Here is a 21,307-nt window from a genome sequence, read left to right on the forward strand (position 1 = left end):
TAAGATTAGATCAAGCAGCGAAAAGCAAAAAATAGATAGAGATGGGACTGAGCTTTCAATACGTTCCATATGTCAATCTTGACATGCTTAGCACTACTACGCACTCATGCAATTCCAGTTTTGCCTTTTGCCTCTAGAAGAAAACCCCAAGAGAAAGGCAATGAAAATAAAAAGATAGTTGCCCATTATAATATATAGATATTATAACCTATATGTATACACATTCCAAACCAAACATGAAAAAATCTAAAATCTAGTGATGACTTATAATCATTAATTGATGAAGTAATTGTAAGACCGATCATATAGTCTTGATTTTTTCTCATTTAATATAATTGTTTATACATTATTCTTTAGATTGTTATACTTAGTGTCAAGAATTGGTTTAAATGTCAGAGATAATTCAAAACAAGCTAACATAAGCTTTTGAACTTTGTTTTTCTTATTTTTTGAACATCATTAAGATAAGTTTTCCTTAACCATTAACTCTTGTTTTGGGGGGAGGTGTTGATTTATTTAACAAAGTTTTATGATTTATTTTGATTTTATACAAAAATAAGGTTATATTATTTTAATGTTTCATATATTTTTTTATTGGTTAATAAATTATTTATTTTCACAAGGACCAAACAGCAAAAGTTGCGCTTTATTGCTCAACAATTCTGACTCTATGAGAAAGAATACAAAGGCATGTGAAACTTTACTTTCTTATTAGTAGCCTTAATAATATATAGAATATAACACTTCATCTTATCCACAAAATAAAAAAGAGAAAAAAATAGATTGATTCAGTGTACAGCATGTGGGCATCTGGCACTAAAAAGAAGAACAGACACTACATGATTTCTCTTCCTCCAATTTGACTTTGATACTTCTATTTTATTTTATATTCCAAATTTTCCAACTACCAATTCACCTTTTTCTTATATAAATAAACCAATTCACAACTGTTAAGGCCCTCCCAATCTTTTCTGGTTTCTTAAAATTGCTTTCAGTCTGTTCTTGATTCATCAACTTCTGCTTATCATGTTATTCATATGATATGAACTCTCTCTCCTCCTTCTCCAAGATACTTCTGTCCCATTCAGTTTCAGTTGTTCTTCTGTACTGGTTCTATGGTTTCTCTTTAGTCCTATTTCACCCTTTATTGCAAAATCAAGTTTAATCTATTTCTGGTTCCGGGGTTGAAGAAGATGACCTCTCTTCCTCCTACAAGTTTACAGATTGAGGTTGAAGCTCGATATGCCATAATGATGGAGGAGAAGAAAAGGAAGAGGATGCAGTCCAATCGGGAATCTGCAAAACGGTCAAGGCTGAGGAGGGAAAAAAGATTGTCAGACTTGGTTACTGAGATAGCCATGTTGAAGCAACAACTCATGGAGAACAGTAAAGTATATGATGGCTTGAGTCAAAGGGCTCAATTACTGTTGTCTGAAAACGATGGTTTGAATTCTGAAAAGATGCAGTTGGCTGAGTATTTGAAGAGCTTGTGCTCAGTTTTCATGAGTTCCACGCTGAAGCAGGCTGGTTGTTTATCAGATCAGCCATGGCAAGTTCATGGTCCTGAGCACCCTTCAATAACAACTGGGATGTCCATGTCTTAGACTTCTAGTTAGATGGTCCTCATTTAGATGGCTTGTAATTATAAAATAAATAATTTGTAATTTTGTGAACGATAATCATCTCTATTTCGTTATGTGGTAAATTGGTAAACTCAAACTGCGAGTATCATCATCATCCATTTCGTTACATGATAAAGCGCGACATGTAACACGAAATGGTTGCCTATTCTAACAACTTTAGTAATTTTAACAGAACATAATCCAGACTGTGAATATGAAAATACTAGAGCTGGAAAGCTTCTGTATAGTAATAAATGTTATGTACATTTCTTAGTCTATGCACAAAACATAGCCTATTTTAGTCCTAATGCAAATGGAGAAAAAGAACAAGCAGCTCGAGCTCCCCTATTCAAGGTTCAGTTTCTTAAGTCTCTTTCAGCTTTCAGGAACCTCCACGGCTCATGTTCCAGAATTCAACTTCATGTTCCAGGACACGGATGAGTGCTACTTCAGCTTTGTTTAGGACCTCCTTTGAGGCGTTGAATAGTTGAGCATCTTCTGAAGCTTTTTCCAGGCACCGGTTTGTGATTTTTTTGAGCGAGAGGCAATACTGACCAAAACCATCGTTGCCCCATCTTTGGCAAGTTTCCTGTAGTTCAGGCGGGGTCTTATAGCCATCTTCTAGACAGTGAGCAAAGCTTTCTTGATAGACAGCTTCAATGGCCCAAAAGGCAGTGATGGCCTCAGTATATCCCACTTCTGGGCTTATCAAATACTCTAGAAATCTGCAAAGCAGAAGAATAAATGTCTTGACAGTCTACAGAAAAAATTTCAGGGACCTCATTATGTACAAAGAGGAGGCTTATAAACCATCAAAATTGCATTGGAATCATGTCATATCAGAGAAATCATTCCTCCCTGATACTTCATTTTATACAGTGATGAGATCTTATACTTAATCTCTTTACATCTGAATCAGTCCACCAACTTAAGCGAAAAAATTCTTTTCAGTTGATTTATGCAGTACAAGAATTAGCATGAAACTAGAATTAAAGTTCACTTAAGCTGGATTCGATCTGAATCAAGCCCAAGCATAAAGATAGATTCAAGCCTAGCCAGCTCGAATTCAGATTCGGCTTGAGTTAGAGGGTTCATTGATGATTCTAGCAACAGCTCATACGAACTGGAACTCATCATTCTGGATTCCAATTGAACTCTTGAGTCTTATTCGGACTAGACTCACTCAAATCCACACCTATCTAAACAAAGCCCAACTCAAAATTGACCCGTATACAAAATAGCCAGTTTGAGATTGACTTGAAGATCGAACTAAGACTCAAACACAGCTTGAAACCAAGTGGCTCAAACTCAACTCATATTCATAGTTTTACTCAATCCTTAAACTCCGACTTGTTCAAACCAAACTCAAATTCTAGCTGAAGATGGAATCCAGTTCACCCTCTTCAATTCAAATAAAAACCAACTTCACACAATAAACCTAAAATGCATATTAAAGCTATAATAGCTATAACAATGATCATCAAGAACCCGAGACAAAACTTTCAAAAAGATAAAAATTTTGTATTACCTGCAGTAATCCCCGTTAGCTTTCTGAGGAGCAATGGTAGAGAGTGGAACATCCCACTTGGAGGCTTCTCTCTTGAACCATTCAACTTCATCGTTCAGTGCAGCCAGACCCCCCAATATAACTTCTGTATCACCATAACTATCGTCTGATTGTTTCCATGCTTTCACCAGAACGCCCGCTACAAAAGCAGCAAACTCCCTAACAAAAAGGTAATCCTGTCCCTGCATTTGAATTATACCAAGAAAATTTGAAACTGAATTGTAATAATTTTAATAAAGATACAGTTGTTTACAACTGACCAGCCATGTTCTGAAGGAGGAGAGATCGATGGTGCCATCACGAATGCTGAGGATGAAGGGATGCTTGGTCGCTCCAGTGTAGAGGAGACGGTGCTTCTTCAGCCACGTGTCGATCATCCCGTTCTTCTCTAAATCTTCCCTCGTCTTCCCTTCCATTTTTTCTGGAAACTGAGACTGAGACTGAGACTTATCTGGGTTTGGTCGGAGTCGGCTACGATGGGTCCCAAGGAATTTATACACAGAGAGTGGACCGGGCCCAAACTCAGGGTGAGCCTGTAAGTCAACAGCTCAAAAGCTTTGGGAGCTTCGTGTAAGTACTTGGTCGTCCCCATGGTTGACTTGCTTCTGTAATGGGAGGCCATGTGGACAGGCGAATATTGGGTTTTTAATTTAGAAGTGGATTTGAGATTGGACTGCTCGCTGCTGGACACAAGGGGAGTGAGTAGAAGATAAGGCTCAAACTCAACGAGTTCCAAAGAATGTAGGTTGGAATTCCAGTTTGAAATGGTGGACGATACCAGAGTATGAATTAAATTCTTTCATTTGACATGCGTAGAACAAAACAATATCATTTTATATATTAACACTTATTAATTCTAACAATATCATTTATAAATATGTGAGAATTCAAATGATGCATTTCCATCACTTAACCTCGAGTTTGATTATATCGTATGTAAAGATTTGAGTTTGAAGTCGATGTATAATCATTTGTTTTAAATTTGAGCAAGTCAAGTCAACAATAAAATTTGAGTCAATTCAATTTGAATTCAACTCTAATTATGAAGAGAAAGCTCTTGATTTGTCTAACAGGTTTTTCTCAAGACAATAATATAACAATTTATTAATAATAGATATTAATTTATATATAAATGACGATATATTATTATATAATTGAATAATTTTAAATTAAAAATAAAATAATATTTAATTATATAATATTATGTTATTATTAACATACAAATTAATATTTATAATATAAATTCAAGAAGACAACCCATGACTTCTAATTTTTTGAGCTTCTCATTCATTTCTAGAGGAATTTCACCAGGCCAAAAATACTACAGAAATGAAAGGCTATACGCTTTTATAACAAATACTAATTTGGATGCTAATAAGGCCAAAAGACTATTTCTCACCCAAGGATTGCTGATTTCTCAAGTTTTTTCTCTTTAACTTTAAAAATCTCAAACACCCACCTATAAACAGTTAAAATTAACGGAACCCTAACCCTTTAAAATTTTATCTTTTTTTGCCCCCTTAAACTTTAAAAACTAAAAGTTTCCCCAACCAAAGTTTTAAAAAATGGTAGTTTTCCCTTAGGGTTTAATTTTCAGATATCAGGTGTCATTCTCAATGGCCTCTCCCTCCCAAAGTTTTCTCTCCCTTTGACGGTCTCTCTCCACCCATTTGGAAGCCTGATCGACGTTGGAGAAGTCGTGGAAGACGAAACTCTTTATCTTCCTAGAAGAAGACCACTAGGAAGACATCATCTTCCTAGACGAAGACGACAGTTTTGTCTTCCACGACTCCTCTGACGTCGAGTGGGTGTCCAAATGATGGAGAGAGACCGTTGGAGGGAGAGAAAGCTTCAGAAGGGAGAGGCCGCCGACAATGACACTGAAAATCTAGAAACTAAACCCTAAGGGGAAACTGTCATTTTTTAAAACTTAAGTTGGAGGAAACTTTTAGTTTTTAAAGTTTAAAAAGGGGGCGGGGGGGAAGAGATTGTATTTTAGTTTATTTTTAATATTATAGATAAAATGACGATTTTGCCCCTACCACTGTTAATTTTAACTATTTATAGGTGAGTATTTGAGATTTTCAAAGTAAAAAGAAATAAACTTGGGAAAACAACATACCTTGAATGGGAAATAGTCTTTTGGTCTACTAATAATGATATATCACTATAGTAATTCAAAATTAATCAATAGTGACACATCATAATTGATGTCCCAGCATGTCATATGGACTCTAATTTACATTACAAATTCTTTTCTCATCTTTCTGAAGCTTCCAAACAGAGAGATATGTGGCGATCCCTTCCATCCAACAATCAAACTTTTTCCCTTTTTTTCAAGTGTGCAAGATTTGCCTTTCACACAAGCAAAATTATTCACAGCCAGTTCTGCCTGATACAGTGAAGAAATGCTGAGCTCTGTTTCAGCCAGTCCAAACCTGCTGAACAAAGCCCTCCAAGCATCAATCTTCATGTGCCTGACAATCCTCTGCTCGCCCTCATTGGCAATAATGTTTCGGATAGGCTGCCCCAAGCACATTTCTTCAAAACTCATTCTGTTTTCATCACTTGGCGACATACAATCTTCCAGGCAATTAAAATAACTACTGTAGTAAAAAAGTGCTTCAAAAAACCTGTCTTCAAAAGACAGTAAATTATCATTTGCTTCAATTTCAGTCACCACCATGATTCTAGGATTTGTATTTCTAAGCACTCTTATTACAGACTCCAAGCAACTGGGCAGTCTGATCAAGTGACAAAGTGTCATTGAAGCATAGATTGCTACAACTTCACCTTTCTGCAATTCAAATAGGTTCTCATTGAGATATTTCAGGCTTCTCACCATAACAATTTTGAATGAGAACTGTAAATTTAAGGTCATAGCAAAGTATGCCAACCTTTTACCTGTCTCCTCAATTTCATTTCTCAATGTTGTCCCAACTGCAGTTACTGTAAAAAGCTCCACCTGGGGTTCATGTTGGGTTGCAAGAGCTTGCATCAGCAGTATATATTGTGCTCCAGTTCTGATTTCAATGTCAATCAGATGAACCCTTTTTGCTGTCGCCATGGTCTTGATGATTGCCTGCATTCCTGCAAACTGAGTGGCTTGATAGACGGGGAGTTCTAAGTAACAAGCAATGAGGGCAGGTCTTAAATTCACCACCATCACTTCTGGAAATAACAGCATACTTTCCTTATAACCTTTCTCTCCCTTTGATGAGATCCTCCCAGTTTGTTGATCAATCTTCTCCTGAAAAGCTTCACGGAAGTAATGGACAATTCTCTGAACTGAGGAACCATTTTTGGAAGAAAATTTTTCACACTGGTTCAGGAATATGCTAGCACTATCAAATTGCAGGCTTCCAATTTTCTCAGCAGAAACTAGTAGACAATACATGAGTTCCACATCTTTGATGTCCTCTTCAGAAAAATTCTCAAGAACATTGCCACAGAAACTGTTAAGCCAGGAAAGATCAGCATGGCCTTGGGAATAAAATTGGAGGTATCTTGCTATTGCAACCCTAATGACATCTATAGTGGATAATGCTCTGGCCATTATTTCAGTGTACTAAATCTGGAATCTCTTAGAACAACCATGTCATCTATAAGTGACTAAGTTTTAAGTTTGTGCACCTGTTGATTAAGAAAGCTTTCAATATCTTGTGTTCTCGTCGTATTAACAGCAGGATGCAAAGTTATTATGAAGAGCTTTCTTAAAATAATGAACAACTGTTTGACCAGAATTTCCCTTGTTGGAAGAAAAGAAACCACAGAGGCTTAGGAGCCTGCTAGCAGAATCATATTGCTGCTTGCCAACTTCTGCAGAAGCCAGAAGAAGTGCAAGTTCCACATATCTTGGTTCACTTCAATAATTGGCTTACTCAAGATATTTCTGGCCTTGCATTCATGACTCACAATAGAGTAATAATGAAATTAACACACCAGCTTATAGTACAACAAGACCTAGATTTCCTTATAGATCCAAATATTTTTGTTGTGCCTGCATCATAGAAGCATCTAATTGTTACATGCCAAACTACTAATTTTGTGAACAGTGATTAGACATGCTAGCTATACGCATGATGGTTCAAAATTCAAATAGAACAACTTCTATCCGGTAGTAAGAGAAAGAGTGGGTTTTGGCAGTTTCAGAGGTTTTCATGATCTTCTTATCATGCTATTTACCTCTTCTATTTTTACAGGATATATTTTTATATCTATCATCTATTTACAAGATAGCAATTAGATGACATAATCAACTAATTTCCTTAAAAACGAAGATCATTAGACCTCTATATTTAATATACCAGTATTTACATGAGTTTAATTATATGATAACATAATTATCAATTTCTTCTGTCTTATAAATATAACATTATATAACGACAAAAGGACAATGTATTTATAGCTCATATTGTTAATCAGCTAAATTTTCTCCAAAAAAGCCACTAACATGGTAGTAGACATGAGTTTTCAAACAGTAAACCGAATTATTTAAAAGTTGTCAATTCATCATTATATGTTGCATATCTGAGCTCTAATTTTATACGCTTCTCATGATTTCTCTCTCTTCAATTTTTTATTAGTACAATTACTTGAGAAGAAGACTCCCTCTGAAAAGGAGGAGTAGAAGGAGACAGTGGAATTAACAACAAATATTAACCTGCCAAGAGCTTCGGCCGGCAACAATGAATCTGCTGCTCAAGAGGGAGGCAAGTAAGAATAAAATAAGCAAGAAGATGAAAAAAAAAAAAAAACCACTCTCAAGAAAGTGTTAGCCGGATAAAATTTTCACTGATGACAAATACAAAGAAACGTTAGACAAAAGTTGGCCTTGAAGTAATCACGCAAGGGAAAAATAAAATGTATACAGCAGTATTACCACTTTTTGAGTTGAACCATTACTATGGATGGTTCGAATCAAACTGAGTTCAAACAAATATTAGTTTGAGTACAACTCAATTTTATAATGCAAAACTCAAACTTGTATGAGCTGGGTGAACAACTTCCTAACCTAGCGATTCAACTTGAGTTTAGTTTGCCCAAATTTAATGTGGATTTTGAGTGTTTGACTTCAATCTACCCTTGGGTGAACATATGATTATTGTCCTATTTTCTATACCATAGGGATGCATAATCTTATGATCATATAAAATGCAAGTGTATAACAAGATCAGGAAACTATATTACAAGAGATCTACAGCACATTTTGAAATCCTTCTGTCTTTTCCTCTTATTGGAAGTGGAACTTCCAAACTGAAACAGACAAAATTGGTTTTGCCTTCCATCAAATTACAAGGCGTTTTACTTGATACAACAATGGCAAGCTCATCTCTGTCTCCTCCATTCCAAATCTAGCCAAAAAAATCCTCCAATAATCAATGTTTTCGCATTGAACTGCTCTTTCATCACCCTCAGTTGCAACGATAATTCGTATTATATAACTCAGGTGATTGATTTAATAATATTGTATAATGGTGACCTGAATTCAGAAAAAGATAATCTGAATTTAAAATATACTAATTCAAGATGTGAATTTTTAAAGAGATTTGTGATGGTAACAAAGAAATTACTCGTGTACAAAAACCATGAACATAAGTCAAATTCGAAACCATAACCCTCTGTGCCTTTTTCTTGATGAATTTCTGATGTTTGAAGGGCATGCACTTAACTAAATTGAGATCATCTTACAAATTTCCAAATTTGGAATCACTTTCAGCCTCAAGTTTTGAACAGAATATGTGCTTATGTGAAATATGTTAGCAATCATATATGACATGTATAGAAGTTCCAATCTTTGCCAGCATCAAAATGTAATTTCAAATAAATATTTAAGTCTGAAACGGGGACACAACTTATTCTTTATTTATCACTGTAAGCTACTAAACGTTCGCCTGCAAATTTTGTCTAATGAAGCTGTCGGTAACTTGAAAAGGCCAACAGCTCTGTCATTTCATTTCATGAAGCCAAGTAAACCCAGAATGACAGAATTACATAGGTTTCTGTTGACTAGTGGTGACCTGAATTTTGCAAGGTTTCCTGAATTTTCAAAGTGTGGATTCAAAAGGTGAACACCTGTGGATTGGAGCAACCTGCTATAGAGCGGGAACGACCTGTAGATTGGAGCATAGTGCAGGTACTATTTGTTGTGAAATGTGGAGCCAGTACAAATGTCAAATATATGTCAATTAAAGTTCATAAATAAAAATTGTATTAAAGGGAATTTAAAAAAAGAGAATATGAGTGATACAAAATTACAGTGAAGAGTTTAGACCTAGAATAAAAAAATCTTTTATTCATCTTGTAATATATTTCATTTATAGTAAAAAAAATTTCATAGATTATCTATCATTTTTTTTTATATTTGATTTTTCATGTAAATATTTGCATTCTAAACAAACATTAACAATCCTTTTTCCCATGTAGAAAGGTTTCTAAAACAAAAGGATGCACTATAATTACATAAACAATCTTTTTTTCAAAACAATGGTATTTCATAAAATCAAGATCAAAAGGGATCATATAAACCAAAAATCTGTTTTCATCAAATGAACTTCCAAACGGAGGTTGAATGAATTGGTGTACCCTTCCAACCTACAAGCAAGCTTTTTCCATCGAACTCAATTGTACAAGAACTCCCACATGGAAATTTCTGAACCAGAAGGTTTGCTTGATACAAAGATGCAGCGCTCAGTTCAATCTCCTCCATGCCATAACGTGAGAAAAATGCCCTCCAAACATCAAGCTTCACATGTCTAGTCTTCCTCTCCTCTCCTTCAGCAGCCACAATGTCTCTGATTCCATCTCTGAAGTACATTGATTCTGTGACCATCCTATTTGGGTCATCTCGCTTCATGCAGGCATCAAGGCAATCAAAATATGCACTAAAAAAGAAAAGACCTTCAATGAAACGGTTCACAAAAACTGGGGAGTTGAGATTGACTTCAACTTCATTGACCACCATCATGCAAGGGCTGATGTTTCTGACCACTTTCATTATATTTTCAAGGCGATTTGGGACTGCAATCAGGCTTCTTAATGATAGAAAAGCATACACAACAACTTTTTCATCTGGGTTGATCTCAAAGAGGTCCTCTTTAAGATCTAGCATGTCTGAGACCATGACTATTTTATAGGAAAAAGGTAAGTTTAAGCTCTGAGCAAAATTCTCTAAATTCTTACCTGTTTCTTCAATTATATTTTTTCCAGCAGTTCCTACAGCAGTGATCTTGAGAAGCTCAATGGGGCATCCGCATTGAGAAGCCAGAGATTGCATCAACAGTGTCCATTGCACTCCATTTCTGATTTCAAGATCGATTACATGAATCCTCTTTGCCTCAGCCACATTTTCTACAATAGCTTGCAGCCCAGTGAATTGTAAAACCTGGGGAAAGGGAACTGCTTCGTGAAATGCTAGAACAGTTGGATTTGAACTCATCATTTCCAAATCAACATCAAATAACGGTTTTTTCCCATTTTCTTTCGCAGAAATCCGTCCTGTTTCACGATCAATCCTCTCTCGAAGAGCTTCAGAAAAGTAGTAAACAACTCGCTGAACGGGGTTTCCTTTATCTGAAGACAAATTGTCACACTGGTTTAGAAATCTTTTGGCACGTTCGTATTGCTGATCACCCACTTTCTCAACAGAAGCTAGAAGGAATTCAGCAAGCTCCACATCTCTGATCTCCTCATCGGAAAGATCAGAAAATAGAAGATTAAAAGGATTCCCAAGCATGGAGACAACATCTTCAACTGCTCTAGAAGAGGAACGGATGAACCTTTCTCCAGCAGTCCTCATGATTTCTTCAGTTGACAATTTCCTGCTTGACATCTTTGTGAGTGGTGCTTTATCAATGCTTGGCTCAATCCTTTTTTCCCCAGTCAATCTTCTGAACCCAGTTCCATAGTTCTTCAGCAGCTCAAGAGATGCTAAAGAAAATGGGAGTTGCTTATCCTTTTTCTGCTGAATCACATCTTGAATTTCAGTTGGAATTTCACCAAGCTCTGAAATCTCCTCCAGGCAGGTTTCAATCTGAGGGGAAGCAAAATCAAACCTGAGATTATCAAAAAGACCAACATCCGAATATGAATGGTGGCACAGTTCTGGTTGCTGATAAAATCCATAACCTGAATAAAGAGCATCAGTGGCGACAGACTCTTCCCAATCTTCTGTTCCATAAGAACTGAAATGTTTCCCTACATTATCTGCAGAGCTAAGCATATCCTGAACTTCTCCAAAATTGAATCCTTCCAAAGAGAACATCACATTCTCCATCTAAATACAAAACTTGTCACCCAGATCACAAGCTAGTTCGTCAGTTTCAGTTGGTGCGGCAAAGCATTTCTTGATATAAATGACCAAATGCATGCATTTTTAACTGCCTTGTTCACGAGTTGACAAATTCTAATGCACAGTTCGTCACAGAACAGTGACATTGACATGGACAGGTTGGAGTTTTCGAGGTGGCCTGCAACTGTATTGCCGTATAATATTTGAATGCCATTTGGATAAAATCTTCCATAAAAATTAACTTCACATCGACCCAGCAAGATTTTTAAACGTCTTGGAATCCAGCACAATACGTTCAGAAGCTACAAGCTAAGTTGATATCAATGCCCTTGAAAGGACTTTCCGCATAAAATTTTCCTGAGAAAATCAGTCATTCTGTCCAATGTTCTGAAACCGGATTGGCAAGATATATATAAAATAATTTTGATTAAATATAAAATCTTAATTAAATTTATTAAAAATTGAATTTGGGAAAGTGATCACAACAAGAATAAGTTGAATTGAGCTCAAATTTGAATCTGTTGAGTTGCTGAGTCATTGAACTAGCAATCGCACAATTTGAATCAAGTAAAATATAAATGTACTCCTAATAGTTTCAAATCTTATATGTATAATCTTAAAATTTTATTTTTTGTCTTTGAATATATGTGATAATTGATAAATATATATGTTATAAGATTTAAAGTAGTATCTTTAAACAATTAAGGGGTTTAAAATAAAAATTTGAGCCAAATTGAACCATCAATTTTTGTCTTAAGCTTGGGTTCAAACCAAAATATTAATAGTTTGGCAAGCTCGAACTTGAGCTTGGAGCTTACTCTTGAGGTAATCAAACCAAACAGAAGCTAAACACTACTCGATTTGATTTGACTCAATTGCACCCTTGGTTGTTGTGTATGTCCATGTTAATTTATAAGGTATTGGATTTGATTCTCACATATTGCATGTCATACCGATTTGAATAGATCCAATGGCTAAAACACTTTAAAACTTCATGGATGTAATTACATCTTTGATTTTCTAATGGCATTAAGTATTCTTATGTGACTCCAACCCAAAATTTAAAATACTTCAAAAAAAGAGGTCTAAAAACTATTTTCCACCCAATGTTTGTTGAAATGACAAAATTTTACAATTTAAATTTCAAAAAATCAGATTCTTACCCATCATCTACTTTCATTAGTGCATTTTGTTAAATGAAATGTTAAGTTCATTGTTTTATATATATTTTTTGTTCTTTCTTTTTCCCCTTATTGTTTATATTTTCCCTCTCTCCTCCTCATTATTTTTATTTTATTTTTTTTCCCTTTTAGATTAAGATGAATTATACTTTTAAAAAATATTAGGAGTTTTAATAAAAATTTCAAAGGTTTTTTTTTTGAAATTCAAAATAAAAGTTTAAGTGTTTTCAAAATTTATAAAATATTAATATGTTTAATTAATAATTTCAAAAATAATAATTAAACCCCTAAAGATCTTTAAAAAAAAAAGCAATTTTTTAAATTTGATTATAGTATTAATATTTTAAAAGGCTAAGCAATAGAATTTTTAACTAGAAATATTATGTTGATAATTTGATATTTTTATTAAATATTAACAACAGTTTTATAATTTTAATAAAAAAATATTACAATTTAAAAAAAAAAAAACCAAACAGAATTCAATCTACTAATAAAAATAAATGATAAATGAGAATTTGCCATTTTGAATTTTAAGCGATAAGGTTTCATCATTTCATCAAATCTTGGGCGAGGAGCAATCCCTGGCCCAAAAAAAAAAAAGAAGTTTAGCAAAAGTATAAAGCAGCTGAGTGAATTGAGATGGGCCGAAATCGGAGGCCCAGTCCATAAAAGTGGGCCCATAACTCGCCTACCGAGCACCGACTCGATGACAGCAATACCGTTTATGAGAAGCTAAAAGCCAATAACCTACCGCCACGTACGTAAATTCGCCTCAAATGACGTGTTACGTCAGTACCAAAACCACATCGTCTCCTCCCAGCTCGATTTAAAAAAGAAAAAATAATCAGTTTCCTTCTCCACTCATTTCTCTCGTTACAGAGAAGAATTTGGTCTTCAAATCGAACGGTGGTGGTTGATCGATAATAAATCAGATCGATATCTAATGGCGGACGATAAGTACAATTTGAAGAACCCGGCGGTGAAGAGAATCTTACAGGAGGTTAAAGAAATGCAATCTAATCCATCAGATGATTTCATGAGCCTTCCACTCGAGGTTCTTACGATTAATCCGTATAAATTTTATATATTTTTTATTTTTTAACTTTGGCTTTTGAAAATAATAGTCCAAGATATCTACGTTGTTCAATTTCATTGGCTTATATGGATTTCTTAATTTCGTTGTTAATTTGAATTATTTATAGATCTATTACATAAATTTTTATTTTTTTATATGTTATTGTTTTTCTTTTCATTGTTGATGAAATTGAAAGATGGAGTCTTTTCTGCAGATTTTATTTATTAGTTAGATAAGTCTAACGAAATGAGTGATATTCAATTAGGGTTTCCAGGAGTAATTATAAATGTAGCTTTGTAAGGTGGATAAATTTATAAATTAGAGTTTTCTCATTAAGTATGTTTGACTACGACCATTTATCTGAAGTTAGAAGAGAAAAGGTCTGGTGATAAATTCTTATGCTAGGATTCGGCTCACTATCTTTTGGCTTAAATTTTTTAATGTGATCCAGTAAAAAGAAACAGAAAACAAAAACTAGTGGCACTTTGAAGTGAGGGTGGATTCGAAATGAGCTGGACTTAAACACGGGCCAGCTTGACCGAGCTTCGCTTGAGTGGATGAATGGTAACACTGGAGAAGGTGAACAGTAATTCTGGAGAAGAAGAATTGTTGAGTAGAAGAAAAAAAATCGCTGGTGAGGGAAGCTCCGATGCTGGTGTTGATCTCGATCTCAACGAGTTGAAATTGCTTCAACTTGAGTTCGGCTTGTCCGAGTTGAACCCAAGCCAACTTAGCTTGAATCCACCCCTACTTCGAAGTGAATGATGTTTAAGAATTAGTGCAATTTGATTGGAGAAGTTTGCCTTTGAAAGGGAGTCTTCTGTTTCAATTTCAGTTGTTTTTGTGCTTAATGCAAGGTTTTGGTGTTGCTAAGCTTTTTTTTTTTCCTTTTGCTTGCAGGAGAATATATTTGAATGGCAATTCGCCATCAGTGGTCCACGTGATACTGAATTTGAAGGTGGGATTTATCATGGACGAATTCAGTTGCCTGCAGAATATCCATTTAAGCCTCCATCATTTATGCTGCTGACTGTAAGATATTACCTGCTTAAAAAGCATTGTTGCTCATCTCTTGGTTATTATGTGCTAATTTACCTTTATATCTTTTCGGTTTTCAGCCTAATGGGCGCTTTGAAACCCAAACTAAGATATGCTTAAGCATCTCAAATCACCATCCAGAGCATTGGCAACCATCATGGAGTGGTAAAATTTATACTTCTTGGCCTTTTGTGGATGTTATTTTGATTGGCCTTCACTAAGATCTATTCATATACAATATCTGGAAGTTGGGTATATTGTCTAAGTTTTATATTGCTTCAAAAGCCAATTGATGCTGCTTCTTGAGTATATCTTTTTTGAAAAGCAGTAGAAACAATTGAAAGCAGTTCAAGCAATAGTGTTTCCTTCTGCAGATTTTGAGTAAAGATATATCTGTGTTTCTTGTGTCTTATACATTATACATTTAAAGGAGGCTTTGCAATTACCATTTTATCTAAAGGCATTGGGAAGTTATGGAGAATTCATTTAATTAGTGGTGTTCATTTTCGTGCAGCCTATCATTTAGCATGATATATTAGGACTGTAGACCACTATAAGCCTAGATAGAATTTTATTTAAAATAACCATTGAATATCGCTGCTACATCAGAAAACAATTCTTAGTTCCGGCAATACTTGGCAGAGTGGTTATTGGTATGGATGTGTTTTGTTTGAAACTCTATTTTCCACAAATGCTGAATGATTGTTCAACTTGGCATATGCAGCAATTATCTATTTATTCCTATGCTTTGCACTTGGCTAAAGAAATTGTCTTTTTGCAGTGCGTACTGCCCTTGTAGCACTGATTGCATTCATGCCTACCAACCCAAATGGTGCTTTGGGATCGCTAGATTATAAGAAGGAAGAGAGGCATGCTTTGGCCATCAAATCTCGTGAAGCTGCCCCAAGATTTGGGACTCCTGAACGTCAGAAGCTCATTGATGAGGTATGTTTTAGCTAAATCTTTCTTGTGTATTTTTTTTTTTTAATTATGCATGATTTTCAGTCTAATTAACATTTGGATGACAGATTCATGAATATATGTTAAGCAAGGCACCCCCTGTTCCTCAGCTCAGCCCCTCTGAGTGTTCTGAAGAACACCCTGGCAACAGGGAGAGTGAGGCCCAAGAAAGTTCTCGAGATGCCAAGGGTGTCTCCTCCCAGGAAAGGCTTCAAAATCCCGCTGTGGGTGAAAGGATTACTGAAGAAATTCAGGAGGTTCCTGCCAATGCTAATCCTAGCCCTGCAGGAGTTCGACCAGCAAGAGAGGTTTCTGCAGGAGGCTCAAGTGATCATCTTCTGCCGCCAAGGGCAGAGACAAGGGTTCAAAAACCTGCTGATGATCGCCTGTTCACATGGGCTGCAGTTGGACTTACTATTGCAATTCTGGTTCTGTTGCTGAAGAAGTTTATGAAAGCCAGTGGTCATGGTGCTGTCTTCATGGATGGATCGTAGATATGCGAATGTTTTAAGAGGCTTGAATGATTGAATTAGCATGATTTGTTAAAAAATAGGCAACAAGTGTTATCGCCATCTTCCATTGGATCGTTTAGTATTGTATACGAATATAATAGTATATATATTCATCTTTATATATCCCAGTGACTCTTAACCGTTATTGTAATACAGTATGAGCATCTTTGCTTAGGTACGTTTTATGAGTCCTTTATGGCGCCGAATTAAGTGTGAAGGCTGATGAATTTGTAATAACGATAGCATTAAACAGAAAAACTTGGTAGAGTTTCCGTCAACACTAATGTGATTATTATTTTATTTTTAATTTTTAATTATTTAATTATATATCATTATTTATAAATAAAAATTATATGTATAACATTATTTTTTTATTTTTTCTTTATTTTTTTGAATGTGTAAAGTTTCAGAACCACACACTGGCCATCTAAATAAATTTTTTGGATCACAATAGTCAAATCACAAATGATGTATTAATTAATTTTTTATTATAGATAATAAAATAATATATTTTAATGATAATAACAAATTTTATTTGTTGTAGTATTCCCTTAAAATGTATCATAAACATCTTCAAAGTTCTAACTTTCTTCCACTTCTATCGTATCATCATTTTAATTCTTCGAAAATAGTATTATTACTAATTTTTTATATATTTTAAAATACATATATTTTTTGGCTTGTAATATATCATACATAATTTCAATAAACCTTGAAATATATATAGTTTTTTACCCGTATCATATCATATAATATTAATATGATTAAATATTAATAACCATGGGTTGGATGAGTAAACGACGTTCCAACAAAATAAACAGGCATTTTGCTGAAGCACGAAAAAGGAATGCATATAATACCAATTAGTGAAGCCAAGAACATGTACAAGGCACGTCTAACCTGATAATCAGGCAGAACAACGGAGCTCTTGTATCACATCAAATTGTGCAGTCAAACCTGGTTAGACCCAACTTCCATTGAACTGATGATAAGTAGGTTGTTCTGCGATTCACAACTTGCAAAATTTTCTGAAGACAGTACTGTATCCATGCAGGAAGAAATTAGAAATGTCAGCAGGAGATCAAAGGATGCTTCTTTCCATGTATGGCCCTGTAACATTGGAGACTGCAGAGAGGAAGCTTTGATTTAGAATCTCGGTACTTGTATGCATTTGAACAATTTGGACCAGCACATCTCTCGCGTGGCGGAGGATAACTGGCACACCGAAAATGACAAATCCCATAACATAAATAACATATATGGTGAATGAATGAAGCATGTGATTATCAATAAAATGCAGACTCTGAGGTCAAAAATCAGGTTCTACCTGCAGGGAACCGAATTGAATATGTTTGGTAGGCCAATATCTTCAGAAAAAATAGCAATAGTTCCACTAGGACCAAAAATCCATCTGACAGTATTTGATGCAAGTGTGCTGGATTTAGCAGCCTTATCCTACATTAAATTACACAACCTAAATCAAAAGCATGCTGAGAATCAAGCTATAGACAGAAGAATTGCAGGAAGATGATCAACCTGAGCCAACTCATCCCGTTGCTTCTTCATCTTTTCATCTTTCTTTCTCCCAGAATCTTGGCCAAGTATTTTCCTGATTGCCTCAGCCTGAAAAACAGAGTGTAAGACCACTTTCCTGTACAGTGACAAGTGGAGCATAAAGCAAGTCATGACAGGATAGCAAACCTCGGCTTCTCGAGCTGCCTTCTCTGATTGCATTCTACGTCTTTGTGCAGCCTCAGCTTTCTTCAGTTGTTGCTCCACCTCAGATAGTTTCTCCTTTTGTTCTGTCATCAACCAACTAACACCAGTTTAATATACAAATTTATATAGGAAAGGCACACATTCTAAATGTGTGCAACTGTACAATTGCAATCCCAAACTATTACATAGTTTGTATTCAATACAAGAACACACTACATAGTAGGAGAGAAGTTCTCACTTTTAGAAGGGGCAGATGGTAAACCATTTGGAAACTCAATAAGGCTACCACCAGACCTAGACAAAACATCTTTCCCAGAATGAAAAGCCCGATTACGTGTAGTGGGAATCAGTTCATTCCTTCGTTCAACAAATGAATCAAGAACAACCTTTTCAAGTTTCTTCTTCTTAGATCCAGGTTCATCTTCAGATGTAGGTTCTTCTTCTTCCACATAATCTTTATCTTCATACGTCCCTTGTTCTTTCCCAAATCCTGTATCCTCATCTTCATAGCTAGCCACAACCTTGGGTTCATTGAGTCTCCCAAGATATCGTAGTTCTTCATCTTCGTTATCATCATCTCCATTGAATCCTACATCCAAGGCACGTCTCTTAGGAATTCGCTTACTCTTACGAATTGACTCATATGTTTCGTTCACAGAGACACCTCCAGACGTTTTTCCCCTTGAAGAACTCAGCTTTAAGTAGCTAGAACCACTTTTGGGAAAATCCTTCTTATGAAGTCCATTGCTTTTTCCTTTCTCTGAAGGATAGAAGCAATTTATATCTTTGTCCTGCACCAATAATGTTTGTATAGAAGTCACTGTCATCTTAGAGACCTTCTCATCTAATATTTCAGATTTCCAATAAAAGAGATGTCTATCAGCAGTTTATACCGTAGAAAGTATCCAACAACAATAACAACCAGAAGGAATTCATTTAAGGGGAAACAGGAAAGTAAAAGAAAAATGACCTAGGACTAGATCAAATAATTCAGAAAATTTTAGATATTAAATTGTCTTGAAATAAAGAAACATGGCTAAATATTAGATGAAAAACCTTGAGATCTCTTTAAATCACACACTCTTAATGAAAAAAGCTGATCAGAAAAGACAATGATTCACAGACATCAATGTCAGCCAATGGAAGAACCTGTTTCTGCCGGTGCTGAGGATGTTCCACCGATGAATTGGTTTGGATTGTATGAGTAACCCCACCAAACTTGAGCTTAAGCTTCAGCCTACTCTCACTACCTAATCCATCAGAACCAACCATAGTATCTTTGAAATATTGATTTCCATCAATATTACCACCATCAATAGATTCTGCGGTTGGTTGCAGAAATGTACATGAGTGTATAAATGATCGTAAATCAGGGCGAGGTCGACGAGGCATGCCACTCCTTTTCTTCTTTGCAGTACAACCAACTCCAGCAAGCCTGGCACCACTCGTGCATTCCATTAAGGTTTAAAACTCCAATAGTGACAGTTAATGATCCTTGGGATAAGATTCCAGTACTAACAGTGTAGTTGGCCTGAAGATTCTAGGCAAAAATTATAACGATGGAAACCATATTAAGCAAGCACTAGGTAATACTTGAACAGGTAAAGACGCTAGAACTTAAAATAATCATGCACACAAAAGAAAATAAATTTGTAAAATAAAATACAAAGAAAATCACACCATTTGGTTTTCACTATTATATAATATTTTGGTCTCTCGTTGAATTTAAAGAGCTTGGCTTTCATAAAGTAGAGAGAATTTAGATACTCAGTTACATCTGGATCTTGGTTTTTTTAAATAATAGACAGAAGTAATTTTACAACAATACCACACATAACATTTTCCGAAATTAAAGATAAAATAAAATACAATAAACAAATTTAACCTGCAGAAATCTCAAATTACAAACAGAAAGCCAGCAATCATAAAAATAATAAAAACTCAAAAAGATGAGTATCAGCAGCAAAGCATCCAATTCATACACATAGTAGAAAATTAAATTCATTCCTTAATATGAACAAGGGTACAACCAAAACCCAAAAAGAATTTCGAAAAGTCAAATTTGAAGCAATATGAATAAATACACAGAACTGAACCTTAGTTAGAAACAAACAACTACTTGGCAAGTTGACTAGTCTTTTTTCTACTTTTTCTTTTTCACTTTCTAAATGCAAACTTTATTCTTCTTCTTTTCCCCTCTTTTCTCAGCAACCAAACAGAAACTTAAGCTACATTTTATATCCATATTCTTACATAAGCAAATCCATAATGAATTTTTCAGTAGCTTATACAAAGAAACCCAGAAAAAAAAAGTACTAATAAAAAAAAAAAAACAACTTAATAACACCAGTTACAATACACAGCTGAGAAGGAAAAAGGAAACCCTTACAGAGAGAAGTCCTACTAGAATGAATGTTGAAAGATTGTTTAGAAATCTAAACAGAAATAAAAGATTTTAAAGACACAGAGAGAGAAAGGTTCAGAGACTTTGCGGTCTGATTTTGTGGGAATGGTTAAGTTCAAATGAAAGTTGAGAAGTGTGAGAGAGTAACCGTTTCCATATTCAGAATGGTCTCGATAAAAGACACAGAGAGTCAGAGCCTTTATCTGCTCCATTTTTGCTCTTTTTTTGAGTTTTTTTTTCCTTGCCCAAGCACTTTTTTCTTTTTATTATTTTTTTAATTATTTTGTAGCCATCTTTTTGGTGTATTATGTGAATACATATATGAGCTGTGATGTGAGTTGGCAATATGGCCAGGCCCGTGCTGAAGATTTAGCCAAGCCCCTGCCCTTATTCCAAAACGATTAACGTCAGATATGGATGGATTTAAGTGGAGTCAAACTCCAGGCTAAATTAAATTTATAATACTTAATTTAAATTATTTTATTTATTATATAATATTATTAAATATTATTAACAAAATAAATAATATTATTAAATAGAATAATATTATTAATAATAAATAAATAATATCACTAAATATACAAATAAGTTAATTTAATTTAAATTGAACTCTAACACAGTATTAACTTATTTGAACCAAATGATTTATTCGAGTAAAGTCATTTTGAATCAAACATACTTCTATTTATAATAATTACCCAAGATTAAAATTGATTTATTTAAATTGTTAACTAGAAAAAGAATTGTTTGAATCTAAATGAATCATTAAAAAAGAGAAATAATCATAAAATAACATTATTTAGATTTGAAAGGATTATCAAATAAGGAGGAGGAAAATCATCAAACCCTCCAACAAATAATGCCAACGAAATAAAAATGTTGAAATTGAAGCATATCTTCAAACATGGAGGACGAAACAAATAAAATTAATAATCCTAA

General features: G+C 34.7%; 6 protein-coding genes across 10 annotated transcripts; 2 read left to right on the top strand and 4 right to left on the bottom strand.

The window, feature by feature from the left end:
• The first annotated feature begins 1,193 nt into the window (after positions 1-1,193).
• LOC123221565 (basic leucine zipper 1-like) lies at positions 1,194-1,604 on the top strand. The gene has a single exon (XM_044644391.1). The coding sequence runs from the start codon at positions 1,194-1,196 to the stop codon at positions 1,602-1,604; it is 411 nt and encodes a 136-aa protein (XP_044500326.1).
• Positions 1,605-1,831: 227 nt separating this feature from the next.
• LOC123219938 (probable bifunctional TENA-E protein) lies at positions 1,832-3,918 on the bottom strand. Its single transcript, XM_044641910.1, has 3 exons — positions 3,450-3,918; positions 3,151-3,371; positions 1,832-2,347 (listed from the first exon to the last, which is right to left on the bottom strand). Exons 1-3 carry the CDS (start codon positions 3,603-3,605, stop codon positions 2,005-2,007), a joined length of 720 nt encoding a protein of 239 aa, XP_044497845.1. The 5' UTR covers positions 3,606-3,918; the 3' UTR covers positions 1,832-2,004.
• Positions 3,919-5,428: 1,510 nt separating this feature from the next.
• On the bottom strand, positions 5,429-6,745 carry LOC123221567 (DELLA protein RGL1-like). Its single transcript, XM_044644392.1, has one exon. The coding sequence runs from the start codon at positions 6,743-6,745 to the stop codon at positions 5,429-5,431; it is 1,317 nt and encodes a 438-aa protein (XP_044500327.1).
• Positions 6,746-9,733: 2,988 nt separating this feature from the next.
• Positions 9,734-11,464, bottom strand: LOC123221568 (DELLA protein RGL2-like). Its single transcript, XM_044644393.1, has one exon. It carries the CDS (start codon positions 11,462-11,464, stop codon positions 9,734-9,736), a length of 1,731 nt encoding a protein of 576 aa, XP_044500328.1.
• A 2,021-nt stretch (positions 11,465-13,485) lies between these two features.
• LOC123221800 (ubiquitin-conjugating enzyme E2 32-like) lies at positions 13,486-16,523 on the top strand. The gene is made up of 5 exons (XM_044644716.1): positions 13,486-13,714; positions 14,636-14,767; positions 14,854-14,938; positions 15,555-15,718; positions 15,802-16,523. Exons 1-5 carry the CDS (start codon positions 13,604-13,606, stop codon positions 16,225-16,227), a joined length of 918 nt encoding a protein of 305 aa, XP_044500651.1. The 5' UTR covers positions 13,486-13,603; the 3' UTR covers positions 16,228-16,523.
• A 442-nt stretch (positions 16,524-16,965) lies between these two features.
• LOC123220226 (INO80 complex subunit B) lies at positions 16,966-20,604 on the bottom strand. 5 transcript variants are annotated; one of them, XM_044642305.1, is made up of 7 exons: positions 20,354-20,602; positions 19,114-19,495; positions 18,203-18,755; positions 17,947-18,047; positions 17,782-17,868; positions 17,573-17,700; positions 16,966-17,460 (listed from the first exon to the last, which is right to left on the bottom strand). In XM_044642305.1, exons 2-7 carry the CDS (start codon positions 19,420-19,422, stop codon positions 17,316-17,318), a joined length of 1,323 nt encoding a protein of 440 aa, XP_044498240.1. In that variant the 5' UTR covers positions 19,423-19,495; positions 20,354-20,602; the 3' UTR covers positions 16,966-17,315. The 5 variants fall into 5 exon arrangements, with proteins under 5 accessions (XP_044498240.1, XP_044498239.1, XP_044498241.1 ...); XM_044642304.1 differs by having other exon boundaries at positions 19,114-19,504; XM_044642306.1 differs by having other exon boundaries at positions 20,517-20,592.
• Positions 20,605-21,307: the final 703 nt, after the last annotated feature.

The sequence above is a fragment of the Mangifera indica genome, chromosome 7 (assembly GCF_011075055.1).
Source record: "Mangifera indica cultivar Alphonso chromosome 7, CATAS_Mindica_2.1, whole genome shotgun sequence".
In the NCBI taxonomy this organism is placed as follows: domain Eukaryota; kingdom Viridiplantae; phylum Streptophyta; class Magnoliopsida; order Sapindales; family Anacardiaceae; genus Mangifera; species Mangifera indica.